This window comes from Gossypium arboreum, chromosome 8, assembly GCF_025698485.1.
Source record: "Gossypium arboreum isolate Shixiya-1 chromosome 8, ASM2569848v2, whole genome shotgun sequence".
Lineage (NCBI taxonomy): Eukaryota > Viridiplantae > Streptophyta > Magnoliopsida > Malvales > Malvaceae > Gossypium > Gossypium arboreum.
The window spans coordinates 138,027,050-138,054,263 of NC_069077.1; the positions used below are offsets into that span (position 1 = coordinate 138,027,050).

Here is a 27,214-nt window from a genome sequence, read left to right on the forward strand (position 1 = left end):
ATTAGTTAGATTAGCTTAAAACTAGATTTGATTTTGGATTTGAATTTAAATAAATATTTTTAAAAATAGATTTAAAAGAAATTAATGTTTAAATTTAAAAACTTATCCTTCGTTTAGTAAGCAAGCCTACGTTTTTCTCCTATATATACTGCTATGTACTGTTTTATTATTCAGGCTTAAATATTCAAAATGATTAATATGGGTTTAAAATGTTGTTTTCTATTTCTTTCTTTCAATGGGTTTTATTCGTTCAATCTATGGAACCATTTGTTTATGACGTCAACCTTGCAGGAGCCATTGGAGATGGAGAGAGTGATGATACAGAGGTTTATTTTCATCTTAAATGCTATAGTTGGGAAGTTTATGATATTCTGATTGTTTATTTATATAACTATTTTAGGCCTTCAAGAATGCATGGAATGTTGTCTGTAGTTCGCATATCTCTTCAGGGATATTTCGTGTTCCTTATGGACAAAAGTTTTTGCTGCAACCCTTGACTTTTAATGGTGAATGTCGACCAAGAAACATTACTTTTCAGGTAATAATAATAATAATTGTTTTCATCTTTTCTTTAATTTTATTAATAATATTATTTACAAAATTTTTGAGTTGGGTTATTTAGATTGATGGCATACTCATTGCCCCAAGTGATCCATCTTCATGGAAATGCAAAGAAACAAACTGTAACAATTGGATAACCTTTCAACATTTCGATGGCCTCATCATTCAAGGAACTGGAAGCCTCCATGGCCAAGGACAAAAATGGTGGCAAATGGGTTGCATGCATAATAAAGTGGTATACTATTAGTTTGGATTTTTTGCAGCTTCTTAATATTTGCTTCAACACAATTTTATATAATTTCTAATTATATTTATCAAATTTTCTGTTGACAGCTTTGTTCTTCATAAAAGCAGCGGTATGCCTTCACTTATTAAAAATAGGAGATTTTTTCATTCAGTCTCAATTTTATTTATCCTTTTTATTGTTTGTTTTGCTTAGGGTTTTGCCATCTTAGACTCTAAGAATGTGCATATTAGTGGCTTAACTTCCGTGGACAGTCGAAAATGGCATATTTCAATTGAAAGATCTTCATCCGTTCATGCTTCTAAACTCAATATCAAAGCTCCAAAAGATAGTCCCAACACCGATGGCATTCGTATCCAACATTCCACCAATGTTACCATAGCCTCCTCAATCATTAAGACTGGTATATAAAAAATAAGTATTTATTTTCATAACAAAATATATATAGACAAGTATTGGGTTTGACATTTTTTTTTCTTTTTTTCTTTTAGGTTATGATTGTATAGGAATTGGAGACGGGTCAAAATATATTAACATTAATCGGATTTTTTGTGGTCCAGGTCATGGAATTAGGTATTTTTTTTATTATTTTTATTAAAAAAATTCACTTATTTGTTTGTTTTTATTTTTCACTCTTGTAGAATTAGGTATTTTGATTTAAAATATATATGTTTTTTACTTATTTAGTTTTTATTATTCACTTTTATATGAAGTATTGGAAGTCTTGGTGAAAATGGAAGAAGGGAGACAGTTGAATATGTTACTGTAAGGAGAGCTAACTTTTATGCTACAGAGAATGGTCTTAAAATAAAGACATGGCAGGTAATTAAAATTTTAATTAAATGTATTTTATGATTATTTTTTTTTACATTATATTTAACTAATTATCATGTTATGTGTACAGGGAGGACATGGATATGCAAGATATATAAGATTTGAACATATATCGTTTAGTAAAGTAATTAGACCTATTATTATTGATCAATACACTTGGCCTCTTCATCAACATTGCAAGAATTATGTAAGTTTCATTTTAATCTCTTCATGAATTCAATCGAATATTCAATTTAACATATATATTGTAATGATATTTTTGTATTTTGTATTTTAATTTTACAGAGTACAGCTGTGGAGATTAGCAATATCTTGTATAATGATTTAAGAGGGACAACAAACGGTGAAATTGCGGTGGAACTTTCATGCAGTAAGTCAGTTCCATGCAAAAATATCCGCATGAAAGACATACAGTTGGATTACGGAATAAATGGTAAAATGTATGATGGGCACCCCAAATCTCATTGTTTGAATGTTGTTCAAAGTTGGGACGAAGGATATGTTTATCCAAATGTTCCTTGTTTAACAAAAAAATTAAGTTACTAAACTTTATTATTTTGGATGTAATAATTAGGTTGTATCAAAAGGTTGCATATATAAAATAAATAAATGCATCTTTTTTATATCAAAATTTTCTTCAATAATCTTCTCTTACTTATTATGATTGGTTATTATTTTATTAAAATAATTAGAGATATCAATATTACAAGATAAAAGGAAAATAAAGTTAATATTTTCAATAACTTTAAATCAAAGAATCATTGAACTAAGTTTTTGAGCTGTGAACTTGTTTTCTTTAACAAATATTTTGGTACACTTATTTTAAAGATTGGAGCATAATATTACACTTGTTTTCACATTGCAATGTACCCATGGTTTGCCCTTGTCATATCACTCCATATGTTTGTATGGGAGTATGTTCAATCTCCATCCACATCTCATAACCTTTATTCCAATCATTGTTCTGCATATTGATTTCCTCTCGGGTCGAAACAAAAATGTGTTAAAATCATTAATTAAAAATAAAAAATATATTTTTTAAAAATAATACAAATGTGTTAATATCTAATTACAAATATTTAATGGTTATATTTAATTATTTAAAATAGAGTTTATATATTCTAATTAAATTTTATAAGTAATTAATATTTATTGCTTAAAATATTTAAAATTTATATTTCATATATTAAAATATTAACAACCAGTTATAATAAATTTTTTATATTCTTACTAAAATGCAATAATAGTAATTAATTTGAACATTATTTAAATTTATATTTGTTACTTGATAATATCATGTCTAGAATGAACATTTTATTTTTCAAAAACACTTTTTGAGACTAATGCTAAACCCTCAAATATTAAATCAAACTTTTCAAAGTATTTCTCCAAAGCACTTTTTAAAAGCGCTTTTCAAAAGTATTGTTAAACTAGGCCCTAAAACATATTTTAACCATATAACTAAAATGTAATATAGAACAAACGTTGGTATTGTTATTATTATTAGGCTTAATTCACAAGCATATTCATTTTCCACTTTGGTAAACTTTTTTTTCCCTAACTTAGTACTTAAAAGTATCAATTTCCTCTATTTTTGGTCCATTTTACAATGGGCGTTAAAAAAATTATGTTAGGCAACTTTGGCCAATGAAAAATCCCCATGACAATTATGTTTATTTAAAATAAATTAAATATTTAAATATTAAAAAATTTGTCTTTGGCGATCGTTGACCGCCGTTGAGCAAGTGTTGACCAATGTTGAGCGACCACATGGCGCTATTAGAACATGTCATATGTCCTTTTTTATTTTCTAATATTATATAAATTATATTGATTAAAAATGTAAATAATCATATATAATATACAATCTCTAACAAGAGCTTTAACGACCACTTCATATAAGTCAAGACATGCATGATGGAACTTAAACCATAACGAAATTTGCATTCTGAATTTCAAAATTCAAATCTAATTGTCGTTGATGATACATTTTGAAAAAATAATAATCACTTGATACTTATATAATAAAAATGACATATGTTGTATTTTTCTTGCGTACCATACAATATACTCAATTTAATAATTCACATTGAATTTAATATGAATACAAAAAAAGTAAATTGTACCCGTAGAAGTGGCCATTCTCATCCTCGTCACATCATCAAGGAAGAATTGTTTAGATGTTTTGAATGATAATTTGATATATTTTGATACTAAAATTGTTTAGATGTATTATGGAATGGTTTTCGATAGTTTAAACTCGGTTTTAGATGTTTTAGATATATTCTAGGCAATCTATCTCCTGTGTAGCAATATTTGACCTTCAGCGTCAAGTAATTTGTTCTCGATGTCACCACATCTGGAGATCAGTGTCGTGACATCAGGAAATCAATGTCAAAACATCAGTACAATGTCGTGACACTCAATTCCCAATGTCCCGACATTGACCCTGTTACCCTATTCTGACCTGAATAAGCCCAGAACAACCCCCGTTTGTATCCAAATTTTAAAATAAGCCTAGAAATGACTTGACTAAATTCAGAAAGTCTATTAATGTTAAAGTAAAGTCTTGAATTTGATAATTGGATTAACTTAGTTCTGGCATCCAAATGTGATATCTCTTGCTCGGTACGTCCCGATTAAGGGGTGTTACAAAGAAAGGAGAAGAAAAGAAGAGAAAGCAAAATAATGAAATATAAAGGCCATATTTGATCCCTTTGTAATTTTTTACACACATTAAAAAATATCCAAAAGTAGAACAGAGGCTTAAAAAAGGTCGATTTTTTTTATTTTTCTTTTCTGGTTTCCTTTCCGATTTCATGTTTCTTTTTATTTTTTATTTATTACAAATCTATTTTAAATAAAAGAATAAAAAAAGAGGAGGAGAAGACTTACCCGAAATCCCTCGTGGTCGTTTAAATCAGAGACCTCTCCGTCCCCAAAATCAAACCCAAAAAGGCGGGAGAGAAACTCTTCTCTCGATCGGCAGCATGGAGACGACATAAAATGGGTTCTTGAAACCCTAATGAGAGAAAATGGGGAGAGGGAGGTGCTCTCTTTGATTTTTTTTAAAAGGGACAAGAACGGCAAAAATAAAAATTTTGTTTAAATAACAAGGAAAAACGGTGTCGTTTTGCACCAGGGACCCTAGCGCCAAAATGGCGTCGTTTATGGCATGCCTGCATGACCAACCCGTTCTGTGGGGATCCACGCATTTTGCCCTTTCGGGGATATCTATCCCTTTGGTCCCTCCATTTTTAGGGCGCGCTACAATCTAAGCTTTATTTGTTTCTTTTGTTTTTTTTTTTAAATTTTGCCGCATGCTTTGTGTTGGCTTCAGTTTGGTCCATCTTGAAACGCAGCGCGTGAGGGCTGGGGATATTTCCCAATCAGTCCCTCATTTGTTTCAAATGTTTCATCTAGGTCCTCGACGGCCTATTTTCTATTATTTACAAGTTTTACCCTTAAATTTTAATTCGATTTCAGCCTAATCCTCTGTTTAATTAATTAATTAATTTATTATTTAAAAAAAACTGTTAATATTATTCTTTTAAGTTTTTATATATTATTTATTTTAAATCATTTTATTATTACTTATTTTAATCCTTTTTTACGCCTTATATATTTTAAATTATTATAAATTTTAAATATTTTACATATATTATTTATTTTAACTACTATAAATATTACTTATTTTGAAATATTTTTATCGTTATTTATTTTAAACCATTATATATGTATTATCTATTTTAAGTTTTTTATACTTTATTTAGTTATACTATTTTATATGTAAACTATTTTAAATTCTTTTATTATTTATCGTAAACCTTTTATTATTATTAATTTTAAGATTTCATATGTTACTTATTTTAAACTTTTATATATATATGTAGAAGCCCAAATAAGGCAACGTAACGATTTAACGTTTAGTCATCGATTTCATCGCTATGTTGGGTGAACATCAATCGACTTGTGTTAAAACGGTATGTCCTTCTCAAAAATCAAAAGAATTGAAAATTCTCGTGTTTCAACCAGATCATGTGTAACGCCCCAATTTTCGGGAATTCTGTGAATGTTGGCATAGGTTTAATTATGTTAGTGGGCCTCTAGAAAGCCCAAACTTAAGATAGAACCCGACAATTTTAGTTAATTTTTGTTCCATAAGAAAAAGGGAGTGAAATTATGAAATAGGACCTATGTGAAAATGTTTGAAAATGCTATAGGCTAAATTGAAGTGGCCAAATAAATAGGAGTGCAAAATAGGAGGATTTGCATAACAAACCTCCCATTTTACATGAAGTGGCCAACCATCATGTTGTTGTAGACAAAATGTGCACTTGATATCCATAATTTATGGTACAAATTGATACAAATTGATAATAGGTTAGGTAAATGTTCCATGATAATGGGTTGGGTAAATGTTCCATGATAATGGGTTAGGTAAATGTTTCATGATAAGAATTTCATGTCTTTTGTATTAAAGAATTAAATGGATGAAATATGAAGTTTTATTAAAAGAAAAAGGGGTGAAAAGAACAAAGTTTTGTCCATCTTTGTTCATCATAGCTGAAAGTTAGAGAAGAGAAAGGAGAGGAGAAAGCTCTTGAGTATTCGGTCATTAGGAGGAGGAAAATTGAAGGTAAGTTCTTGGTACCTTCTATTTTGAGGTTCATGAGTTCTTCTTGATTATACCTTAACTCTTGAAGTATATTTTGATTTTTAGTTGTGTTGTGAGCATTTGGTCATGAATTAAAATGAAGGAAATGGTTGTTATTTCATGTTCTTTTGATGAAAAATGGAAGATACGTAAAGTTGAGCCAAACAAATGAGCATGCATGTGCCTTAGATGCTAAAGGGAAAAATCGGCTAACATGTTGTGCTTTAAAATGATGAAATGGAGATTATGCTTAAGTAAAAATCATAGATATGTGATGATTGATTGGTGATATACATGTTTAAATAACATGCATGCAAGATAGGTGTATGAAAGAGTGATTTGGTAATAAATCTGCTTGGGACAGCAGCAGTAACGTGACTTTGGAAAATCACCATAAATTGTGGGAGATGAATTAGAAGCTGAATAAATTATGTAATTAAAGCTTATTGAGTCTAGTTTCTAATGAAATAAACAAGAACATATTTTGAATTCTGTACAATGAGAAATTTGATTCGTAATGAAGAGTGGTCAGATTAGTCAAACAGTGAAATATGGGAAACTTTGAGAAAAATCTGGTATTGATTGGCTAAACCAAAAATTCTGAAAATTTTATGGATAGAAGATATATGAGTCTATTTTCAAGGAAAATTAACAGAACTTGATTTGGAGTTTCGTAGCTCCATTTATAAATGATTTAGTGACTGTTGCTCAGGAAGACAGCTTCCAGTGAAATTATGATTATGTGGTAAACATTGAAAAAAATTTGTTAATGAGTTGCTTATTGTTTTCTTATAAGCTTACAATGATCTGTAGGTGTGGTTGGCCGAATATTGTAAGGGGTTAATATGTAGTTTGTATTTGAATAGTTAGATTAACGTGTTAGTAAACCAATTGTAGGCGGTTCGTGTGTGGATCTAAATCAAGATATCGTCGCAAAGCAGTGTGTAACTAACACTCTCTTTCTTAGTCTAGATCGGCAAAAGTCGAAAAGCCGAAATGCCAAAAACCGGTATTTTGTAGATTTGCGAGTGTGCGAATGCTCGTGAGGTAAATCGATTAATGTTTTTGGTAAGCTGCAAAATTTGGACTGCAAAGTGCATGATTTCTGTGCCCTCGATATTTTTGGGCTTAATGGGCCAAAATTGGAATGATGGGCCAATGGGCCCAATTCGGTAAGAACCCTCGGTACGTGATTCTGTTAGTACGTGAAAAGTAGGAATATGCATGAAAAACCCTAAAAGCAGCTAAATTACTATAATACCCCTATGCATGGAAAATTACTGTTATACCCCTAGGTGCAAAATTACCGAAATACCGCTAGGTTAAATTGACCTAAATGCATGTTTGATGTTGTTATTTACTGCATGCCATGTTGTTATTATCGATGCATGGGATTGGGATATTGACGAGGAAGTCTTGAACGTGGCTTGTCCACGTCTTGGAGGCTTTGCCTCAATTTATTGATAATGAGCAAGCAAGGTCCGCAATCGTGGAGTGAAATTTGGGTAGGTTGAGCTATTCCCACATGGAGTGTATGGCTGGTACGGTGGAGTGTAGTGGTTGGTGGGTTGAGTAGTCTCCCAAATGGGCTTGCATATGTTTCTTGATGTTGCATGTATTTTGAAATGGGCCTATGGGCCATCTTATTATCTGAATAAGGGCTAAGGCCCGGTTTATTGTGTCTGAAAAGGGCTCGCCCAGTACCACTATTACCCAAATGGGCTTGCATATGTTTAATGATGTTGCATGTATTTTGAAATGGGCCTATGGGCCATCATTATCTGAATAAGGGGCTAAGGCCCAGTTTATTGTAATCTGAAAAGGGCTCGGCCCAGTACCACTATTACTGAATGGGCTTAGGCCCAATAGGCTTAAGTCGACTTGGGCTTTGAATGGGTTTTCCTTACACATTGAGTTTCCCAAACTCACCCCTTTTATTTTCATCCACGCAGAAATCCCCAACCATAGTGGGCTTGGAGTCGTGAGGGAATTTGAGTGGCCACCCGCTCGAAAGTTTGATTTTCTTCCGTGAATTAGACATCCTTTTATTTACGATTGAAGTTTTGGGTTTTTAAATGTAATAAGGCCGCTTAATTATTTTTGATGGTTTTAATATGTATTACTAAGATAGGTAATACTTATTTTAACTGTTGAAATTGGATAGCTTTAGGGCTCGTTTTCAAAAACAACAGTTGATTTCAAAATAACACGACAACAAGCAAAGCTTCCGCAATGAAAGTATTTTCCAAAATTAATCACTTTTCCTAAAAATGACTTAATCAAATCGGTTTCCTAGAAATATCCATGACATTAAGGTGTGGCAATGGCGGTATGCATGTCTAGGATTGGATCCGAAGGAGCTTGGTATTTAGCGATCCGATGGACTCACCACCTCTTTTCCAGTTTCCTACCTGGTGCACAGCTTCCATTCACTTTAATCCTTAATGAATTAATCTTTTGAACATCAAGTACGATTTTCTGGACTTAGAATGGAAATTTTTTTTAACGTTTTTGATGTGGCATGCCGGATCCGGTCATAACTTCTGGGCCGGGTTTGGGGTGCTACATCACGACTAAATGTTATATTGAACTCGTATCTTTGAAAATTAAGACAACATGTGTTTTTCAAGATACAAATTTTGGGCGTCGCGAGGGTGCTAATACCTTCCTCGCGCATAACCGACTCGAATCCTAATTTTTCTCTGGATTTTCATATAGATCCAAATTCAGCCTTCTTTTGTTTTAAAAAATAAATATATTAGGTGTCCGATCACACCTATAAAAAGGATCGGTGGTGACTCCCTTTTTTATCTATTTCAAAATCAAACTTCAGTTTTCAAGTTTTCACTAAATCACCACAATTAGCGACCGAAGCTAAAACTTACGTCGCTACATATATATATATATATATATATAATTTTTTTATTTAAACTGTTTTTTAAATTTATCTTTTACATATTATTTATTTTAAACTCTTTTGTATGTTATTTTTAAAGTGTCTTATATTTTTCATTACTTTGTATATTTTTTATTTTAATTTGCTTTACATATTATTTGTATGAAATTGTTTTATATTATTGACTTCAAATGGTTTTATATAATATTTTGTTGCATATTCTTCATTTGTTAATATTGGTATTTAAATAATATTGTCATTACACGTTCTAGAAATTATTTATTAACATCTTCATATTGTTGACGTTCATTAACCTCGCATCTAATTCGTGTTTTATTATTCCATGCTCTACGTTACATTTTTGTTTTATCTAGTTCAAATCACATCGTGCATCAAGCTCCAACGTATTTGTTCAATATAGACCAATTTGTATTGCTGGAAACAAAATGAACACGCATCGTTAATTGCTATACTCGTTATTATTCAAAAATAAAATTTTCAAGAAAAGGCAATATTTCGCATTTTGCGAATGAATGAAATCGTACCCTAACTTATGGGGTTTCGATTTTCTTGTTAAACCAAAATAGCCAAATATCCTTTTGGATTTCAAAGTACATGAAGTTTTCGATAAAAATTAAAGGCAAAATTGCTCTCGAGAATTCCAACGCCGCATCCTAACTTACGGGATGTGGCATTTTGTTATCTCGGGACGAGTGGGCCTTTGAAGCTCGCTTCAATTCAATTCAAGCATTTAAAAAAAAATGAACATTGATAAAAAAGGATCGTATTTTAAAAATCTTTTCAAAATTTTAAGTCTCGGCATTAAGACGTTAATTAATCAATTAGGTACCAAATTTGGGCGTGACGAGGATGCTAATCCTTCCTCGCACGTAACCGACTCCCGAACCCGTTTTCTCAAATTCTGTAGACCAAAATCGTTGTTTTAATAAATCGAAATACTTTATTACAAAATTGTTAGGTGATCAGATCAAATCTCAAAAAATCGGTGGCGACTCCCATTTTGTTTTTTTAATTTTTAAACAAAGTCGACTTCGTTTTCAAAAATGGTTTCGACAAAAAAGAAACTTAAAAAGACGAAAAGAATTAGATTACTCGAAAATAAAAATATAAGGACTAGTTATGTAATTTGATATGAAGTTTTAATCTAAAATGATGATATAATATGTCACGTCTTCTTATCACATTGTTAACAACAATTAAATCGAAAGCATTAGTAACTATATTATAACTTTATTGAAGAAGTATTGTGACCAAAAAAAGTAAGTTAAACTATGTAACGCCCCAATTTTCGGGAATTCTGTGAATGTTGGCATAGGTTTAATTATGTTAGTGGGCCTCTAGAAAGCCCAAACTTAAGATAGAACCCAACAATTTTAGTTAATTTTTGTTCCATAAGAAAAAAGGGTGAAATTATGAAATAGGACCTATGTGAAAATGTTTGAAAATGCTATAGGCTAAATTGAAGTGGCCAAATAAATAGGAGTGCAAAATAGGAGGATTTGCATGACAAACCTCCCATTTTACATGAAGTGGCCAGCCATCATGTTGTTGTAGACAAAATGTACACTTGATATCCATAATTTATGGTACAAATTGGTACAAATTGATAATAGGTTAGGTAAATGTTCAATGATAATAGGTTAGGTAAATGTTCCATGATAATGGGTTAGGTAAATGTCTCATGATAATGGGTTAGGTAAATGTTTCATGATAAGAATTTCATATCTTTTGTATTAAAGAATTAAATGAATGAAATATGAAGTTTTATTAAAAGAAAAAGGGGTGAAAAGAACAAAGTTTTGTCCATCTTTGTTCATCATAGCTGAAAGTTAGAGAAGAGCAAGGAGAGGAGAAAGCTCTTGAGTATTCGGTCATTAGGAGGAGGAAAATTGAAGGTAAGTTCTTGGTACCTTGCTTCTATTTTGAGGTTCATGAGTTCTTCTTGATTCTACCTTAACTCTTGAAGTATATTCTGATTTTTAGTTGTATTGTGAGCATTTAGTCATGAATTAAAATGAAGGAAATGGTTGTTATTTCATGTTCTTTTGATGAAAAATGGAAGATAGGTGAAGTTGAGCCAAACAAATGAACATGCATGTGCCTTAGATGCTAAAGGGAAAAATCGGCTAATATGTTGTGCTTTAAAATGATGAAATGGAGATTATACTTAAGTAAAATTATAGATATGTGATGATTGATTGGTGATATACATGTTTAAATAACAAGCATGCAAGTTAGGTGTGAATGAGTGATTTGGTAATAAATCTGCTTGGGATAGCAGCAGTAACGTGACTTTGGAATATCACCATAAATTGTGGGAGATGAGTTAGAAGCTGCATAAATTATGTAATTAAAGCTTAATGAGTCTAGTTTCTAATGAAATAAACAAGAACATATTTTGAATTCTGTACAATGAGAAATTTGATTCGTAATGAAGAGTGGTCAGATTAGTCAAACAGTGAAACATGGGAAACTTTGAGAAAAATCTGGTATTGATTGGATAAACCAAAAATTCTGAAAATTTTATGGATAGAAGATATATGCGTCTGTTTTCAGGGAAAATTAACGACACTTGATTTGGAGTTTCGTAGCTCCAGTTATAAATGATTTAGTGACTGTTGCTCAGGAAGACAGCTTGCAGTGAAATTATGATTATGTGGTAAACATTGACAAAAATTTGTTAATGAGTTGCTTATTGATTTCTTATAAGCTTACTATGATCTGTAGGTGTGGTTGGCCGAATATTGTAAGGGGTTAATACGTAGTTTGTATTTGAATAGTTAGATTAACGTGTTAGTAATCCAATTGTAGGCGGTTCGTGTGGATCTCGCCAAGATATCGTCGCAAGCAGTGTGTAATCGACACCTCTCATAGACTAGATTGGCAAAAGCGAAAAGCGAAATGCCGAAAAGTCAGTATTTTGGGAATTTGCGAGTGTCTGAATGCTCGTAAAATAGTTGGGTTTGTATATTTGGTAATCTAAAGTAATAAACCGCAGACGCTGCGATTTAGTACATTTTGATAATTTGGGCTTAATGGGCCAAAGATCGGGTTCATGGGCCAACGGGCCCAATTCGGTAAGTATGCGCGTTAAGTGTTCTGATAGTACGTAAATAGTTAGAATATGCATGAAAACCCTGAAAGTAGCTAAATTACTATAATACCCCTATGTATGGAAAATTACTGTTATACCCCTAGGTGCAAAATTACTGTTATACCCGTAGGGTTAATTTTGACTGAAAAGCATAGCGATCTGATTCTATATGATGTATGCCATGATTATATATCTGTTGCATGGGGACATGGGTTATATTATGGAGGAAGCGTTCTGGTGGCTATGCCACAAATATCTGATCTGGTGGCTCTGCCACATATATCTGTTCTGGTGGCTCTACCACGATTATCTGTATCTGATGACTCTGTCACATTATCTGTTCTGGCAGCCATGCTGAAAATTCTGTGGTGTGTAGCGGTTGGGTGGGTCGAGTTGTCTCCCCACATGGTGTAAGGTTGGTATGGGGGTGTATACGGTTGGATATGTTTGGGTTTCTGCATAAACTTGTAATATCTGTTCTATTCTGTTCTGCTATGGGCCTATGGGCTTTATTTTGAATTCTATTCTGGGCTAAGGCCAACTTATTATGTTTCTGTGGGTTGAGCTGATTTAGACTATGGTTGGGTTATTTTACACACTGAGTTTCCCCAAACTCACATCTTTTATTTTCATCCACGCAGGTAATCCCCAACCATAGTGGGCTTGGAGCTGTGAGGGAATTCGGAGTGGCCACCCGTTCTGAAAGTTTGATTTTCTTCTGGTGAACTGGACATCCTTTTAATTACGTTTGAGGTTTTGGGCTTTTAAATGTAATAAGGCCGCTTATTTATTTTTTATGGTTTTTAATATGTATTACTAATATAGGTAATACTTATTTTAACTGTTGAAATTGGATAGCTTTAGGGCGCGTTTTCAAAAACAACAGTTGATTTCAAAATAACACGACAACAAGCAAAACTTCCGCAATAAAAGTATTTTCCAAAATTAATCATTTTTCCTAAAAATGACTTAATCGAATCGGTTTCCTAGAAATATCCATGACGTTAAGGTGTGGCAATGGCGGTATGCATGTCTAAGATTGGATCCGAAGGGAGATTGGTACTTAACCAGTCCGATGGACTCACCACCTCTTTTTCGGTTTCCTACCTGGTGCACAGCTTCCATTCACTTTAACCTATAATGAAATTATCTTTTAAAACACTAAGTAGGTTTTTCAGGATCAACAATATAAAATGTTTTGAACGCTTCGATGTGGCATGCCGGATCCGGCCATAACTTCTGGGCCAGGTTTGGGGTGCTACATTTTGTGGTATCAGAGCCTAGGTTACAACAGCTCGGCTGTGGAATGGGTTTACAAAATTTAGATCTTCAAAAACAAAAATTTTATAAAGATTGTGAAAAACGCAGTTTTCAAAATTTAGATCTTTAGAAGGTGGCATTCCGAATCTCCGGCTCAAGCCTGTAAGTATTACTCGAACTCTTACGAATATTTTTCGAATTATCATGCATCTTGAAATCACGCTAGGATACTCTAGATAGGGTGATATGAAACCATAGGAAAATCGATAAGAGATCAAATCAGTAGCTAGACTTCGATTCTGCGAAAACAAACTCTGAACTACTGTCTGATTCATAAAACATCTGTAATAAACACTGGAATATTAATTGAAGCATAAAAATTCGTAATTAAGATAATACAATATGAGTACAAGAGGCCGTGGACGGAGCCGAGAAAGTGCTCGAGCGGGATCTTCGTCTTCGAGACATATGCCGGCGGTGGATGCACCGGTACCACCGGTAACAGAGGTAGAGTCTCATGACCGCGGTGCCGAGGATGATGCCCTCTCACAAGTAATGCTTCGTGTTCTGGAAAGGGTTGTCAGAGCAAGTTCGGGCAACGAAATTCAGGGATCTATTTCTGAATGACTTCGGGACTAACGGAACGGAGATCTTTAAGGGCGTGTCTGGTATAGCCCCAAATGTGGCGGAATATTGGTTGAAGGCTACAGAATGGATTATGGACAACTTGGACTGCTCTGAGGAGATTGTGAGTGGGGTATCTGTACTAAGTCCCTTGGGTCACTCGGTTAGGGTAGACAAACTGTATAGGAATGTACCCTTAGAAACTCAAGGCAATGTTTTTCCTGGAGATCTGATGGAGTTACCGTTCAGAGAGTTTGACCTCATTTTGGGAATGGATTGGCTTGTTAAGCATAAGGCGACTCTGGATTGTGCTTCTAAACGAATGGTGTTAAGAACTACAAAGGATGAGGAGGTTATGGTGATAGGTGAGAGAAGGGATTATTTGTCCAATGTGGTGTCGGCATTAAGAGCCGAAAAGTGGATTCGAAAGGTTGTGAGGCCTAATTGGTATTTGTAAGTCATCGGAAGAGGAGGGTGACGGTGGATAAGGTTAGGACCGTAAAGGAGTTCTAAGATGTTTTTCCGAGGAGCTTCGAGATTGCCTCCGAATCGAGAAGTTGAGTTTGGAATAGACTTGTTGCCTGGAATGGCGCCTGTGTCTATCGCACCGTATAGGATGGCACCGAAGGAGTTAGTAGAGTTAAATGCTCAAATTCAAGAGTTGTTGGATAGGGGCTTTATTAGGCCAAGAGTGTCTCCATAGGGAGCACCGGTGCTATTCGTGAAGAAGAAGGATGGTACAATGCGGATGTGCATTGATTATTGCCAGCGGATGTGCATTGATTATCGCCAGTTGAACAAACTGACGATTAAAAATAAGTATCCACTGCCAAGGATTGATGATTTATTTGACCAACTTAGAGGAGCTTCGGTATTTTCCAAGATTGACCTTCGATCTGGATACCATCAGTTAAGGGTAAAGGAAGTGGATATCCATAAGACAGCATTCAGGACTCGGTATGGTCATTACGAGTTTCTGGTTATGTCATTTGGACTGACGAATGGTCTTGCAGCATTTATGGATCTGATGAAACGCGTGTTCTAACCATTTTTAGATCAGTTCGTAGTCGTCTTTATTGACGATATCCTGGTATATTCTGAAACTGAAACAAAACATGATGAGGAGCAAGTCAAACATGATGAGCTGCGAGTGTTAAGGGAGAAGGAACTCTTTGTGAAGTTCAGCAAGTCTGAACTTTGGTTGAGGGAGGTAACCTTCTTAGGACATGCGGTCTCTGCTAAGGGGATTAAGGTGGACCCTCGAAAAATTGAAGCGATTTTGGAGTGGAAGCCGCCTAGGTCAGTGTCGGAAATACGGAGTTTCCTAGGACTGACAGGATACTACAGAAGGTTTGTGGAAGGTTTTTCTGTGATAGCAGCACCTCTAACAAAACACATAAGGAAAGGAGTACCATTTGTATGGATTAAGAAACAGCAGGAAGCTTTTGAGAAGTTGAAGAAAGTTCTGACTGAAGCACTTGTATTAATTTAGCCGGAGTCTGGGAATGATTTTACTGTGTACAGTGACGCATCACACGTGGGTTTGGGCTGCGAGTTAATGCAAGAGGGTAAGGTGGCTGCATATGCATCACGATAGCTTAAGCCTCATGAGGGAAACTATTTGACTCATGATTTAGAGTTGGCAGCAGTGATATTTGCACTTAAGATTTAGAGACATTACTTGTACGGAGAAAGGTGTATTATATACACTGACCATAAGAGTCTTAAGTATTTGTTTACTCAGAAGGAGCTGAACCTTAGGCAAAGGAGATGGATTGAGTTGCTTAAGGATTATGACTGTTCGATCGAGTATCACCCAAGCAAGGCTAATGTGGTAGCCGATGCTCTAAGTCGTAGAGTCAGTGATTCGATCCGAGAGCAATGTTTGCTCGTCTGAGTCTCAGATGATGATGGAAGTCTGGTGAGTTGCAAGTGAGGCCAACTGGGTGGATCAGATTAAGGAAAAACAGTTGAACGATGAGTCTTTGGTCGCTCGTTTTCAACAAGTTAAGGAAGGGGAAACTTCTGAGTTTGGGAATCAGAAGAGACTATGCGTCAACAATACCCTCAACTATTTGGATCAGGTAAATTTCGAGGCCGAAATTTCTTTAAGGGGGGTAGAGTTGTAACGCCCCAAATTTCGGGAATTCTGTGAATGTTGGCATAGGTTTAATTATGTTAGTGGGCCTCTAGAAAACCCAAACTTAAGATAGAACCCAACAATTTTAGTTAATTTTTGTTCCATAAGAAAAAGGGGGTGAAATTATGAAATAGGACCTATGTGAAAATGTTTGAAAATGCTATAGGCTAAATTGAAGTGGCCAAATAAATAGGAGTGCAAAATAGGAGGATTTGCATGACAAACCTCCCATTTTACATGAAGTGGCCAGCCATCATGTTGTTGTAGACAAAATGTACACTTGATATCCATAATTTATGGTACAAATTGGTACAAATTGATAATACGTTAGGTAAATGTTCAATGATAATAGGTTAGGTAAATGTTCCATGATAATGGGGTAGGTAAATGTCTCATGATAATGGGTTAGGTAAATGTTTCATGATAAGAATTTCATGTCTTTTGTATTAAAGAATTAAATGAATGAAATATGAAGTTTTATTAAAAGAAAAAGGGGTGAAAAGAACAAAGTTTTGTCCATCTTTGTTCATCATAGCTGAAAGTTAGAGAAGAGAAAGGAGAAGAGAAAGCTCTTGAGTATTCGGTCATTAGGAGGAGGAAAATTGAAGGTAAGTTCTTGGTACCTTACTTCTATTTTGAGGTTCATGAGTTCTTCTTGATTCTACCTTAACTCTTGAAGTATATTTTGATTTTTAGTTGTGTTGTGAGCATTTGGTCATGAATTAAAATGAAAGAAATGGTTGTTGTTTCATGTTCTTTTGATGAAAAATGGAAGATATGTAAAGTTGAGCCAAACAAATGAGCATGCATGTGCCTTAGATGCTAAAGGGAAAAATCGGCTAACATGTTGTGCTTTAAAATGATGAAATGGAGATTATACTTAAGTAAAATCATAGATATGTGATGATTGATTGGTGATATACATGTTTAAATAACAAGCATGCAAGTTAGGTGTGAATGAGTGATTTGGTAATAAATCTGCTTGGGACAGCAGCAGTAACGTGACTTTGGAAAATCACCATAAATTGTGGGAGATGAGTTAGAAGCTACATAAATTATGTAATTAAAGCTTAATGAGTCTAGTTTCAAATGGAATAAACTAGAACATATTTTGAATTCTGTACAATGAGAAATTTGATTCGTAATGAAGAGTGGTCAGATTAGTCAAACAGTGAAACATGGGAAACTTTGAGAAAAATCTGGTATTGATTGGATAAACCAAAAATTCTGAAAATTTTATGGATAGAAGATATATGAGTCTGTTTTCAGGGAAAATTAACGGCACTTGATTTAGAGTTTTGTAGCTCCAGTTATAAATGATTTAGTGACTGTTGCTCAGGAAGACAGCTTGCAGTGAAATTATGATTATGTGGTAAACATTGACAAAAATTTGTTAATGAGTTGCTTATTGATTTCTTATAAGCTTACTATGATCTGTAGGTGTGGTTGGCCGAATATTGTAAGGGGTTAATACGTAGTTTGTATTTGAATAGTTAGATTAACGTGTTAGTAATCCAATTGTAGGCGGTTCGTGTGTGGATCTCATCAGCATATCGTCGCAAACAGGTGTGTAACTGACACCCTCTCATAGACTAGATTGGCAAAAGCCGAAAAGCCGAAATGCCGAAAAGTCGATATTTTGGGAATTTACGAAAAGCGAATGCTCGTAAAATAGTTGGGTTTGTATATTTGGTAATCTAAAGTAATAAACCGCAGATGCTGCGATTTCGTACATTTTGATAATTTTGGCTTAATGGGCCAAAGATCGGGTTCATGGGCCAACGGCCCAATTCGTAAGTATCTTGTAAGTGTTCGATAGTACGTAAATAGTTAGGATATGCATGAAAACCCTGAAAGTAGCTAAATTACTATAATACCCCTATGTATGGAAAATTATCATTATACCCCTAGGTGCAAAATTACCGTTATACCCGTAGGGTTAATTTTGACTGAAAAGCATAGCGATTTGATTCTGTATGATGTATGCCATGATTATATATCTATTGCATGGGGACATGGGTTATATTATGGAGGAAGCGTTCTGGTGGCTATGCCACAAATATCTGATCTGGTGGCTCTGCCACATATATCTGTTCTGGTGGCTCTGCCACGATTATCTGTATTTGGTGACTCTGTCACATTATCTGTTCTGGCAGCCATGCTGAAAATTCTGTGGTGTGTAGCGGTTGGGTGGGTCGAGTTGTCTCCCCACACGGTGTAAGGTTGGTATAGGGGTGTATACGGTTGGATATGTTTGGGTTTCTGCATAAACATGTAATATCTGTTCTGTTCTGTTCTGCTATGGGCCTATGGGCTTTATTTTGAATTATGTTCTGGGCTAAGGCCAACTTATTATCACTACAGGAAAACAGACTTTTAGCGGCGTTTTTTTTACCTTTAGTGGCGCTTTCCCAAGCGCCGCAAAAAACGTCGCTATATGCAACGCCGCCAAAGAGCATGACCTTTAGCGGCACTTTTTTCGCAAACGCCGCTAAAGACCAGGACTTTTAGCGCCGCTTTTAAAAAAACGCCGCTAAAGACCATGACCTTTTAGCGACCTTTTTTCGAAAACGCCGCTAAAGACCAGGACTTTTAGCAGCGCTTTTAAAAAAACGCCGCTAAAGACCATGACCTTTAGCGGCGCTTTTAAAAAAACGCCGCTAAAAATAATGATATTAAAAAAATTATTTTATTTTAATTAAATAATATTTATTTCTATGTTAAATATTATATTATGTTTAATTTTGAATTTTGAACTTTAAACTATATACATTTAAGGATAAATAAAAAATATTAATTAAATTAAATTTTCCATTAAAATTTAAACTTCAAAACTAAATATAAAAATTAATGAACTTAAATTTAATACATAAACATTGATTCAATATGTAATTTAATACATAATTCATCCTGGTGAGAAAATAATGCCAAATCATCACCACATCTCATTAATCAAAGGAAAAAGATCAGAAAAGAAGAAGAAACAATATACAACAGAGGGCTGGTTCAAGCTTTAGATGACGCCAAAGTATTGCAATGCCTGCATATATAACTTAGTGAAACTAACAACAAAAAAACACAAAATAGACAAATAATCACGCAGTAAAACTAGAGCAAATACAAGAATTTAAAAAAAAAAAAAGATGATAAATGGCAGCAAAGCTAAAAACAAGTAGCAAAGTCAAACTACGCAGGCGATAAGAAGAAAATAACTAAAATTTTAAAATTTAAAATAGTACAGGGCCTAAAATTAACTAATTCGAAAACTATTGGTCAAATTAAAATATAAGAACTAAATGCATAACTTTCGCAAAGTATAGGAACTAATAATAGAATGAACCCGATATCTTTGTTGATTTGAAGTTTCTATCGACCTTTACCAATTCTCTGAAGCACATACAAGATGGAGATGTCTAGATTTAATTTGAGTCTTTTACTCGCTTGGCTTTAAGATGGGAAAGCAGTGGAGTTGGAACATGGGCATCCATTTATTTTAATGGGAGTTGAACCAATGGACGTAATTCATGCATACTTTGTAGTCTCAATTCTAATCCAAATTACTTGATTTGGAAAGACTCTACCGATGGGGATATAAACTACTGTTGATAGCATACTCAATTAAGGCACCTATGGTTTGCCGATGCAACTAGGGACAACAAGCAAAGTTTGCATTTCAATCACTCTTCAATGCTTAAATTAATAGTTTTTTGTTTAAGAAAATGAATAAAGATAGAAGAAATTTATATTACAGGAGACCCAAAGTAGCAAAAGATTACAGAAAATAAAAAAAGGGTAAAAGAGAAGCTTAACATACCTGAAATAGAAGAAGAAAACTGTGAAAAATCAATTTTAGTGCTTATTGACTACCTGTTGAGTTTGAGACAGGAAAGATTTTAGAAGACCAAACTTTATACAAAAAGAAACGTAAAAATTATATAAAAAGCTAATAAAATTTTAGCTAAAATAAAAACTTCAAGATTTTAATATTTTAGATTTAAGTATATAGTTTCTTTTCTAAATTTATTCAGTTGTGTTTTTTAATTTTTAAATTTAAAGGTAACATAAAAATATGAAAATAAAAATATCAATTACAAATTATATTTAATTTACATCCTTTGGAAGATCATATGAAGTTATAAATTGAAAAGATTTAACCAAAAATATATACATGTCACATATAAAGACTGTAGTTCTACGAGTTGCACAACGGCATTATCTAGTTATGCCAAGTAAAGAGCTTTCCTTGTTTCACCTTTTGTATATTTCTTCTAGTTCTGAAACCAAATACCCCAGAAGAGAGGTGGAAGCGTGAAAGGACAGCATTTTCTAAACCGATTTGAGGACAACTAAAATAACTAAACCAAATGTTTAGTCTCATTAATTATATTATAGTAGCAAAAATAATCAATGTGTGACCGAAATATGATAGATGATATGATTTTTTTATTTTATAGTTTTATTTATTTATTTTATTATTTGAAAATAATGAATTTCTTTTAATTTGGAGTTTAAAAAATATTTTTTCTTATTTAATATTAATCCATTAAGCATAGCTCAATAGTATTTTTTTAACATGAATTCCTCTAATATTAGCAATATTTTGTAGCATAACAAAAAAAATAGCCTTTGACAAAATGACCCGTATAATGGCTAGCGACTAGAAGGACAACTATCCTAGATAAGAAATTGTGATGATTGGGGAAGAGTACCTCAAAGATTTGCATCAAGAAGGTCTTAATGGACTTGCTCTTGTCGATCACAGTCTCACTACCAACTTCAAGACGGCCGATTTGTTTGGGGTCAATCTTATATTTTGCTAGGAGTGAAGTAATGTTGTTAAACCGCAGATCAAACATAACCACATTAGTAAAATCAAGAAAGTGTTCATTTCAACCATCCATACAATGCAAATCTTAGTCATTATTATACAAACCGTAAAACAAGATACGTGATGCTAATAACATATAAGAAGAGTAGATATAAAATGTAGAATTTGTAACCTCATAGAGATAACATCTTCCACTTCGTACAAAAGGCCATGCAATCTTGTTGTCCAAGTCCAATGGTGTATTTCCCTTACTAGCACCATCATGAGCCTCCAATGCTTCTGTTTTGTAGGAAAAGAAATGAATATCATAAAATTAATCTCATATTACATTAATCTATGAATAAATAACATATCAAATAAAAAGCCATCATTCTACTATAAACTAAAACAAGTATTCATAACCATATGATCATGCAAAACTAGAATTTTTTTTCTAGGAAAATTGTAATTAACACCCATTGATCCAAGAAGGAATCAAACATAACACTTTAACAAGAGTTAGACTTCACCAAATTATAAAGTTCAAATGAGATGAACTTTTCAGATATACAATTAAAAATTCTGAAATAAGAAAAAAACCCCAAGAAAATTAAATTTGGAGGCAATCAGTTTATTCACCATAAATAACAAAAAAAAATTCCATCTTTGACCCATTTTTCTCCCTTGAATCAGCTACCCAACCAAAACCCAGAACTCAAAAACTCGAAGAAATTAACAGGAAAAAAAAAAAGGAAGAGATGAAATCACCTGTTGAACACAGGTAGGAGGGAAGTAGATTTCCATAGCAAGAATTCCCACATTCTTATCCATTGCGAAATGGATATTAACAAAAATATCCTCAACTGTTGCAAAGCCCTAATTTCTATTAGCAAACTATGTTTATATGCAAATGCAAATGTCATAATTTAAAACCAAATTCCATTCGCATAAGTAATAATTTAAAACCCCCTGATTTTGCTTCACTTTAAGATTACAAATTGCAAGTGAATTTGAAGTATGAAATCAAATGATTCAACAAAAATAGCCTTAAAGGATAATGCCAAGTCACAGTGAAGTTTTTGAGCTACGAAAAGCAAGGGAGTGAAAAGGGTACCTCGGTTTCAACTTCGACAGCAGCAAGACGGAGCATTTGAGATTTGTGAGTAGCGGAAGTTGGAGTGTCATCGTCTTCAAAGTCTTTGACTGACTTAACAATTGGTAGCTTTTTGTGTATGTCCAATGGGCGTGGCCTAAACGATAGCCTACTCCTTTTTTGTTCTTCCTTTTCTTTCACCTCACAAGACTCTCAAACGATTCATTATTCCACATCGAAACCAACAAACTAATTAAAAAGATAACAAAGCGAAAATCCACTTAACAATTCAAATTCAAAAGAAGAAAAGGAGGAAATTTAGCACTTGCATTTTCATGCACTGGTTCATACTGAAAGCAAACGGAACTGTAGGCAGAGCAATCATTGGTAACAACGGAATTGAGCAACAGGAGATTGAAAATGGAGAGGCTTACATTGACAAGGGAGAGGTGAAACGGAGATTCCTAGGGTTTCGTTCTTTCTTCTTCCAAGGCGTGGATTCGACATCTCTTAGATTGCTGCCCCTGAATGTCTTCTTTTCGCCCATTTAGTCTTCCCGGTTCTAGGAGCAGCGATTGACTATCTTGATGCGGAGGATCGCTTCTTCATGAACCAAAAGTTATATCCTAAACCAACAGATCCTCTTTCTCACAAAGCATTTTTGGAGCGTGCTCGGTGCTTTCTTGAAAGCCTAGAATTAAAAGATAACCTAACAGATCGAGAGTAGGGACTAACGCGGGTAATAAAAATTTGGGGATTTTAATTCTTGAGGAATGAATCTAATTCTTGTGGAATGTTAAGAGACAACGAACCAACATCAAGATCTGTTCTTCAACACGTGTCTCTTTAACTTATTACAAAAGGGCCTTGGTCGACTACTTCATTTGTGTGTGTGTGTGTTTTAGTTTATGTGTTTCTACAAGTAGAACAAAATAGATGATGATGAAGATGATAATCCATGGTCTGTCGTTTGTGTGCTTAAAAGAATGGGTTCAATTAAAGAAGAAATAAATCCAGATGGTTGGTTCTTGGTTTGGTGTGGTGATGCTAAGTGATGAGAAAGGGAAGGGAGAGAGTCGACGTTTGAAATAAACCCTAATGTGACCGCCATTTTGCGGTCATCCTTTAACAATAGATAGTATAAGGTCAAATTGGTTTTGTCCTTCGCTATGTTGAAATTGAATTTTGTTCTTGCTCTTTAAATTTAGCATAATTTACTCCTCTAATTTTACAACTTTATGATCATTAATCTAATATTTACCTTTTTTTCAAAATAAAATAAATTTTCCAACAAAAGAAATAGTCTATGTTAACATAATAAGGGTTATTATTATTATTATTATTATTATTATTATCGAAATGTTAGTATAATGAGTTGGAATTGTTGGTTTTAAGGAAAAGAAATATATATTAACATTTTTTTGTTACTTATGGATGAAAAATATGATTACTTGAAATTTAATCTAAATTCTTATGTCCACGATATATAATTCTTGTCACTTAACTAAAAAGTTGCAGGTAATTTATACTACTATTTTACCTATAACTATTTAGATTAACCAATAATATGATAAAAGTGGAGAATAAAATTATATAAAATTAAAATATAGAGATTAAAATTAAATTTTAAATATAATAGTGGAAATAAAATTACAATTTGACCATAGTATTAATTTTTTCTTTACAAATAAACAAAAAGTTTAATAACTATTAGAGATTGTGTCCAATTTCACTAAAACGCCATTATAAGATTAATTTTAAATTTTTTTATTTTAACATATTTTTTTTTTTTTCTTTTGGAATTTTTTAATTTTGAATATTGAACTTTTAATTGAAATATGGACTAAAATATTAAATATTAAATTTTAAGTTTTTTATTTTTTATTTTTATTTTTAAATTTTAAATTTTAAATTTTGAGTTTATTTTTATTTCGGTTTAATGTGTAATTGTAGACGTGAAATTCTAATTGTGGTTTAAATGTATAGTTGAAACTTTAATTTTGATTTAATCATACACATTTAAAAAATACATCAATATATTTTTATATTGAATAAATATAAATATTTATGTATCCATGCAATATATAAATATAAAATGATGTTATATCAATAATTGTGTAAAATAAAATGAAAAAACGTGGAGACAATATATATTTTAAAAAGAAAATGAGTTACAATTAAAAAACGTGGAGACACAAATGAGTGCAGAGAATTTTCGTTCAGATAAATAAATATATATTTTGATTAATCAAGATAGATAAATATTAAAATAGTATAAACAAAATTATTAATAAAATTTAAAGGTAAACTTATCATTTAAAACATTTTCCACAAATTATCCCTTCAATCCATTAAACAATATAACACCTTATTAATATATAAAAATATTTTTTATCAAAATCAAGATATCTATTATCGATAACAATAGTTAATTATAGGGTTTAAGATTTAATTATTGAATATGATTCACTTGAGATTAATATACTATATACCCATGGCCATTAAACCTTAAACCATAAAACCCTAAACCATAGACCTTAAACCTTAAATATTAAACCGTAAACCAAAAATAAATTTAATCAATATTAAGTATTGCTTCCATAATTTATTATGAACATAAGCTTTTACATTAATATATATATGTATATACATATCAACATCCATGTGACATTTTTAGGGTTTAGGGTTTTAGAAGTTATAGTTTAGTGTTTAAGGGTTTAGTATTTTAAGAGTTATAGATTAGTGTTCATGATTTTTTTGGGGTTTAGGGTTTTAGGGGTTATATGACTTTTAGCGGCGTTTTACCAAAAGCGCCGCTATTGTTTCTTTTTAGCGGCGTTTTACCAAAAGCGCCGCTATTGTTTTATTTTTAGCGGCGTTTTGGTAAACGCCGCTATTGCTCTGTGTTTTACAATTTTTGCGGCGTTTTTTGATAAAACGTCGCTAAAAATGCCGTTAAAACCCTATTTTCCTGTAGTGTATGTTTCTGTGGGTTGAGCTGATTTAGACTATGGTTGGGTTATTTTACACACTGAGTTTCCCCAAACTCACCCCTTTTATTTTCATCCACGCAGTAATCCCCAACCATAGTGGGCTTGGAGTCGTGAGGGAATTGGAGTGGCCACCCGCTCGAAAGTTTGATTTTCTTCCGTGAATGGACATCCTTTTAATTACGTTTGAGGTTTTGGGCTTTTAAATGTAATAAGGCCGCTTATTTATTTTTGATGGTTTTAATATGTATTACTAAGATAGGTAATACTTATTTTAACTGTTGAAATTGGATAGCTTTAGGCGTTTTCAAAAACAACAGTTGATTTCAAAATAACACGACAACAAGCAAAGCTTCCGCAATGAAAGTATTTTCCAAAATTAATCACTTTTCCTAAAAATGACTTAATCGAATCGGTTTCCTAGAAATATCCATGACGTTAAGGTGTGGCAATGGCGGTATGCATGTCTAGGATTGGATCCGAAGGGAGCTTGGTACTTAACCAGTCCGATGGACTCACCACCTCTTTTCCGGTTTCCTACCTGGTGCACAGCTTCCATTCACTTTAACCTATAATGAAATTATCTTTTAAAACACTAAGTAGGTTTTTCAGGATCAACAATATAAAATGTTTTGAACGCTTCGATGTGGCATGCCGGATCCGGCCATAACTTCTGGCCAGGTTTGGGGTGCTACAAACTATAGATAAGTGATAAAATTTTGTAGTTTAACCAAATATCATTTCACTCACAAAAAATTTGGCTAAATTGACTATAGCATATAAAAACTTGCAATAATTTAACTCAATCCCATTGTTTTCAATATCGGTATAGCCACTCGAAACATGGGGTTAGACCGGTGACTTGTGAACTAGTTGAATTGGCCAATCGTATAGTTGAACTAATTTGATTTATTTATAGTTTTTAATGACTTTTTCAATTAAAGTGGATAAATCGGTTGGACTGGTTTGATTTGAAACGGGTGGTCTAACCAATTCAACCACTATTCCAACTTTGAAAACCTTATTCAACCACGAGTTGTTAAAAACAATTGAAGTCTGAAATTGAAATTTAGTGTTTTGAGATAAATATTTTATTAGTTTTATCCCTAAAAAATCTAAATCGTTTTTAAAAGAACATTGAATAAGATTAAAAATTAATGGAAAAATTAAGTAGTGTGTATGATAAATATCAATTAAATAAAATATATTTTAAAAACAAAATGATGGTTATCAATTTTAAACTATTTTCAAAATAAATAAATTTAAAATTGAGGATCAAATTAGTTAGATTAGCTTAAAAACTAGATTTGATTTTGGATTTGAATTTAAATAAATATTTTTAAAAATAGATTTAAAAGAAATTAATGTTTAAATTTAAAAACTTATCCTTCGTTTAGTAAGCAAGCCTACGTTTTTCTCCTATATATACTGCTATGTACTGTTTTATTATTCAGGCTTAAATATTCAAAATGATTAATATGGGTTTAAAATGTTGTTTTCTATTTCTTTCTTTCAATGGGTTTTATTCGTTCAATCTATGGAACCATTTGTTTATGACGTCAACCTTGCAGGAGCCATTGGAGATGGAGAGAGTGATGATACAGAGGTTTATTTTCATCTTAAATGCTATAGTTGGGAAGTTTATGATATTCTGATTGTTTATTTATATAACTATTTTAGGCCTTCAAGAATGCATGGAATGTTGTCTGTAGTTCGCATATCTCTTCAGGGATATTTCGTGTTCCTTATGGACAAAAGTTTTTGCTGCAACCCTTGACTTTTAATGGTGAATGTCGACCAAGAAACATTACTTTTCAGGTAATAATAATAATAATTGTTTTCATCTTTTCTTTAATTTTATTAATAATATTATTTACAAAATTTTTGAGTTGGGTTATTTAGATTGATGGCATACTCATTGCCCCAAGTGATCCATCTTCATGGAAATGCAAAGAAACAAACTGTAACAATTGGATAACCTTTCAACATTTCG

At 32.8% G+C, this 27,214-nt stretch overlaps 1 protein-coding gene and 1 long non-coding RNA gene across 2 annotated transcripts; both read left to right on the top strand.

Moving 5' to 3' along the window:
- Positions 1–257: 257 nt before the first annotated feature.
- LOC128296671 (probable polygalacturonase At3g15720) lies at positions 258–2,185 on the top strand. Its single transcript, XM_053032124.1, has 9 exons — positions 258–326; positions 401–538; positions 623–776; positions 895–917; positions 1,001–1,208; positions 1,297–1,378; positions 1,519–1,627; positions 1,710–1,826; positions 1,925–2,185. The coding sequence occupies exons 1-9, from the start codon at positions 258–260 to the stop codon at positions 2,183–2,185; spliced, it is 1,161 nt and encodes a 386-aa protein (XP_052888084.1).
- Positions 2,186–12,216: 10,031 nt separating this feature from the next.
- On the top strand, positions 12,217–13,097 carry LOC128279481 (uncharacterized). The gene is made up of 2 exons (XR_008269670.1): positions 12,217–12,290; positions 12,949–13,097. It is a non-coding gene; the product is annotated as an uncharacterized LOC128279481 (long non-coding RNA).
- Positions 13,098–27,214: the final 14,117 nt, after the last annotated feature.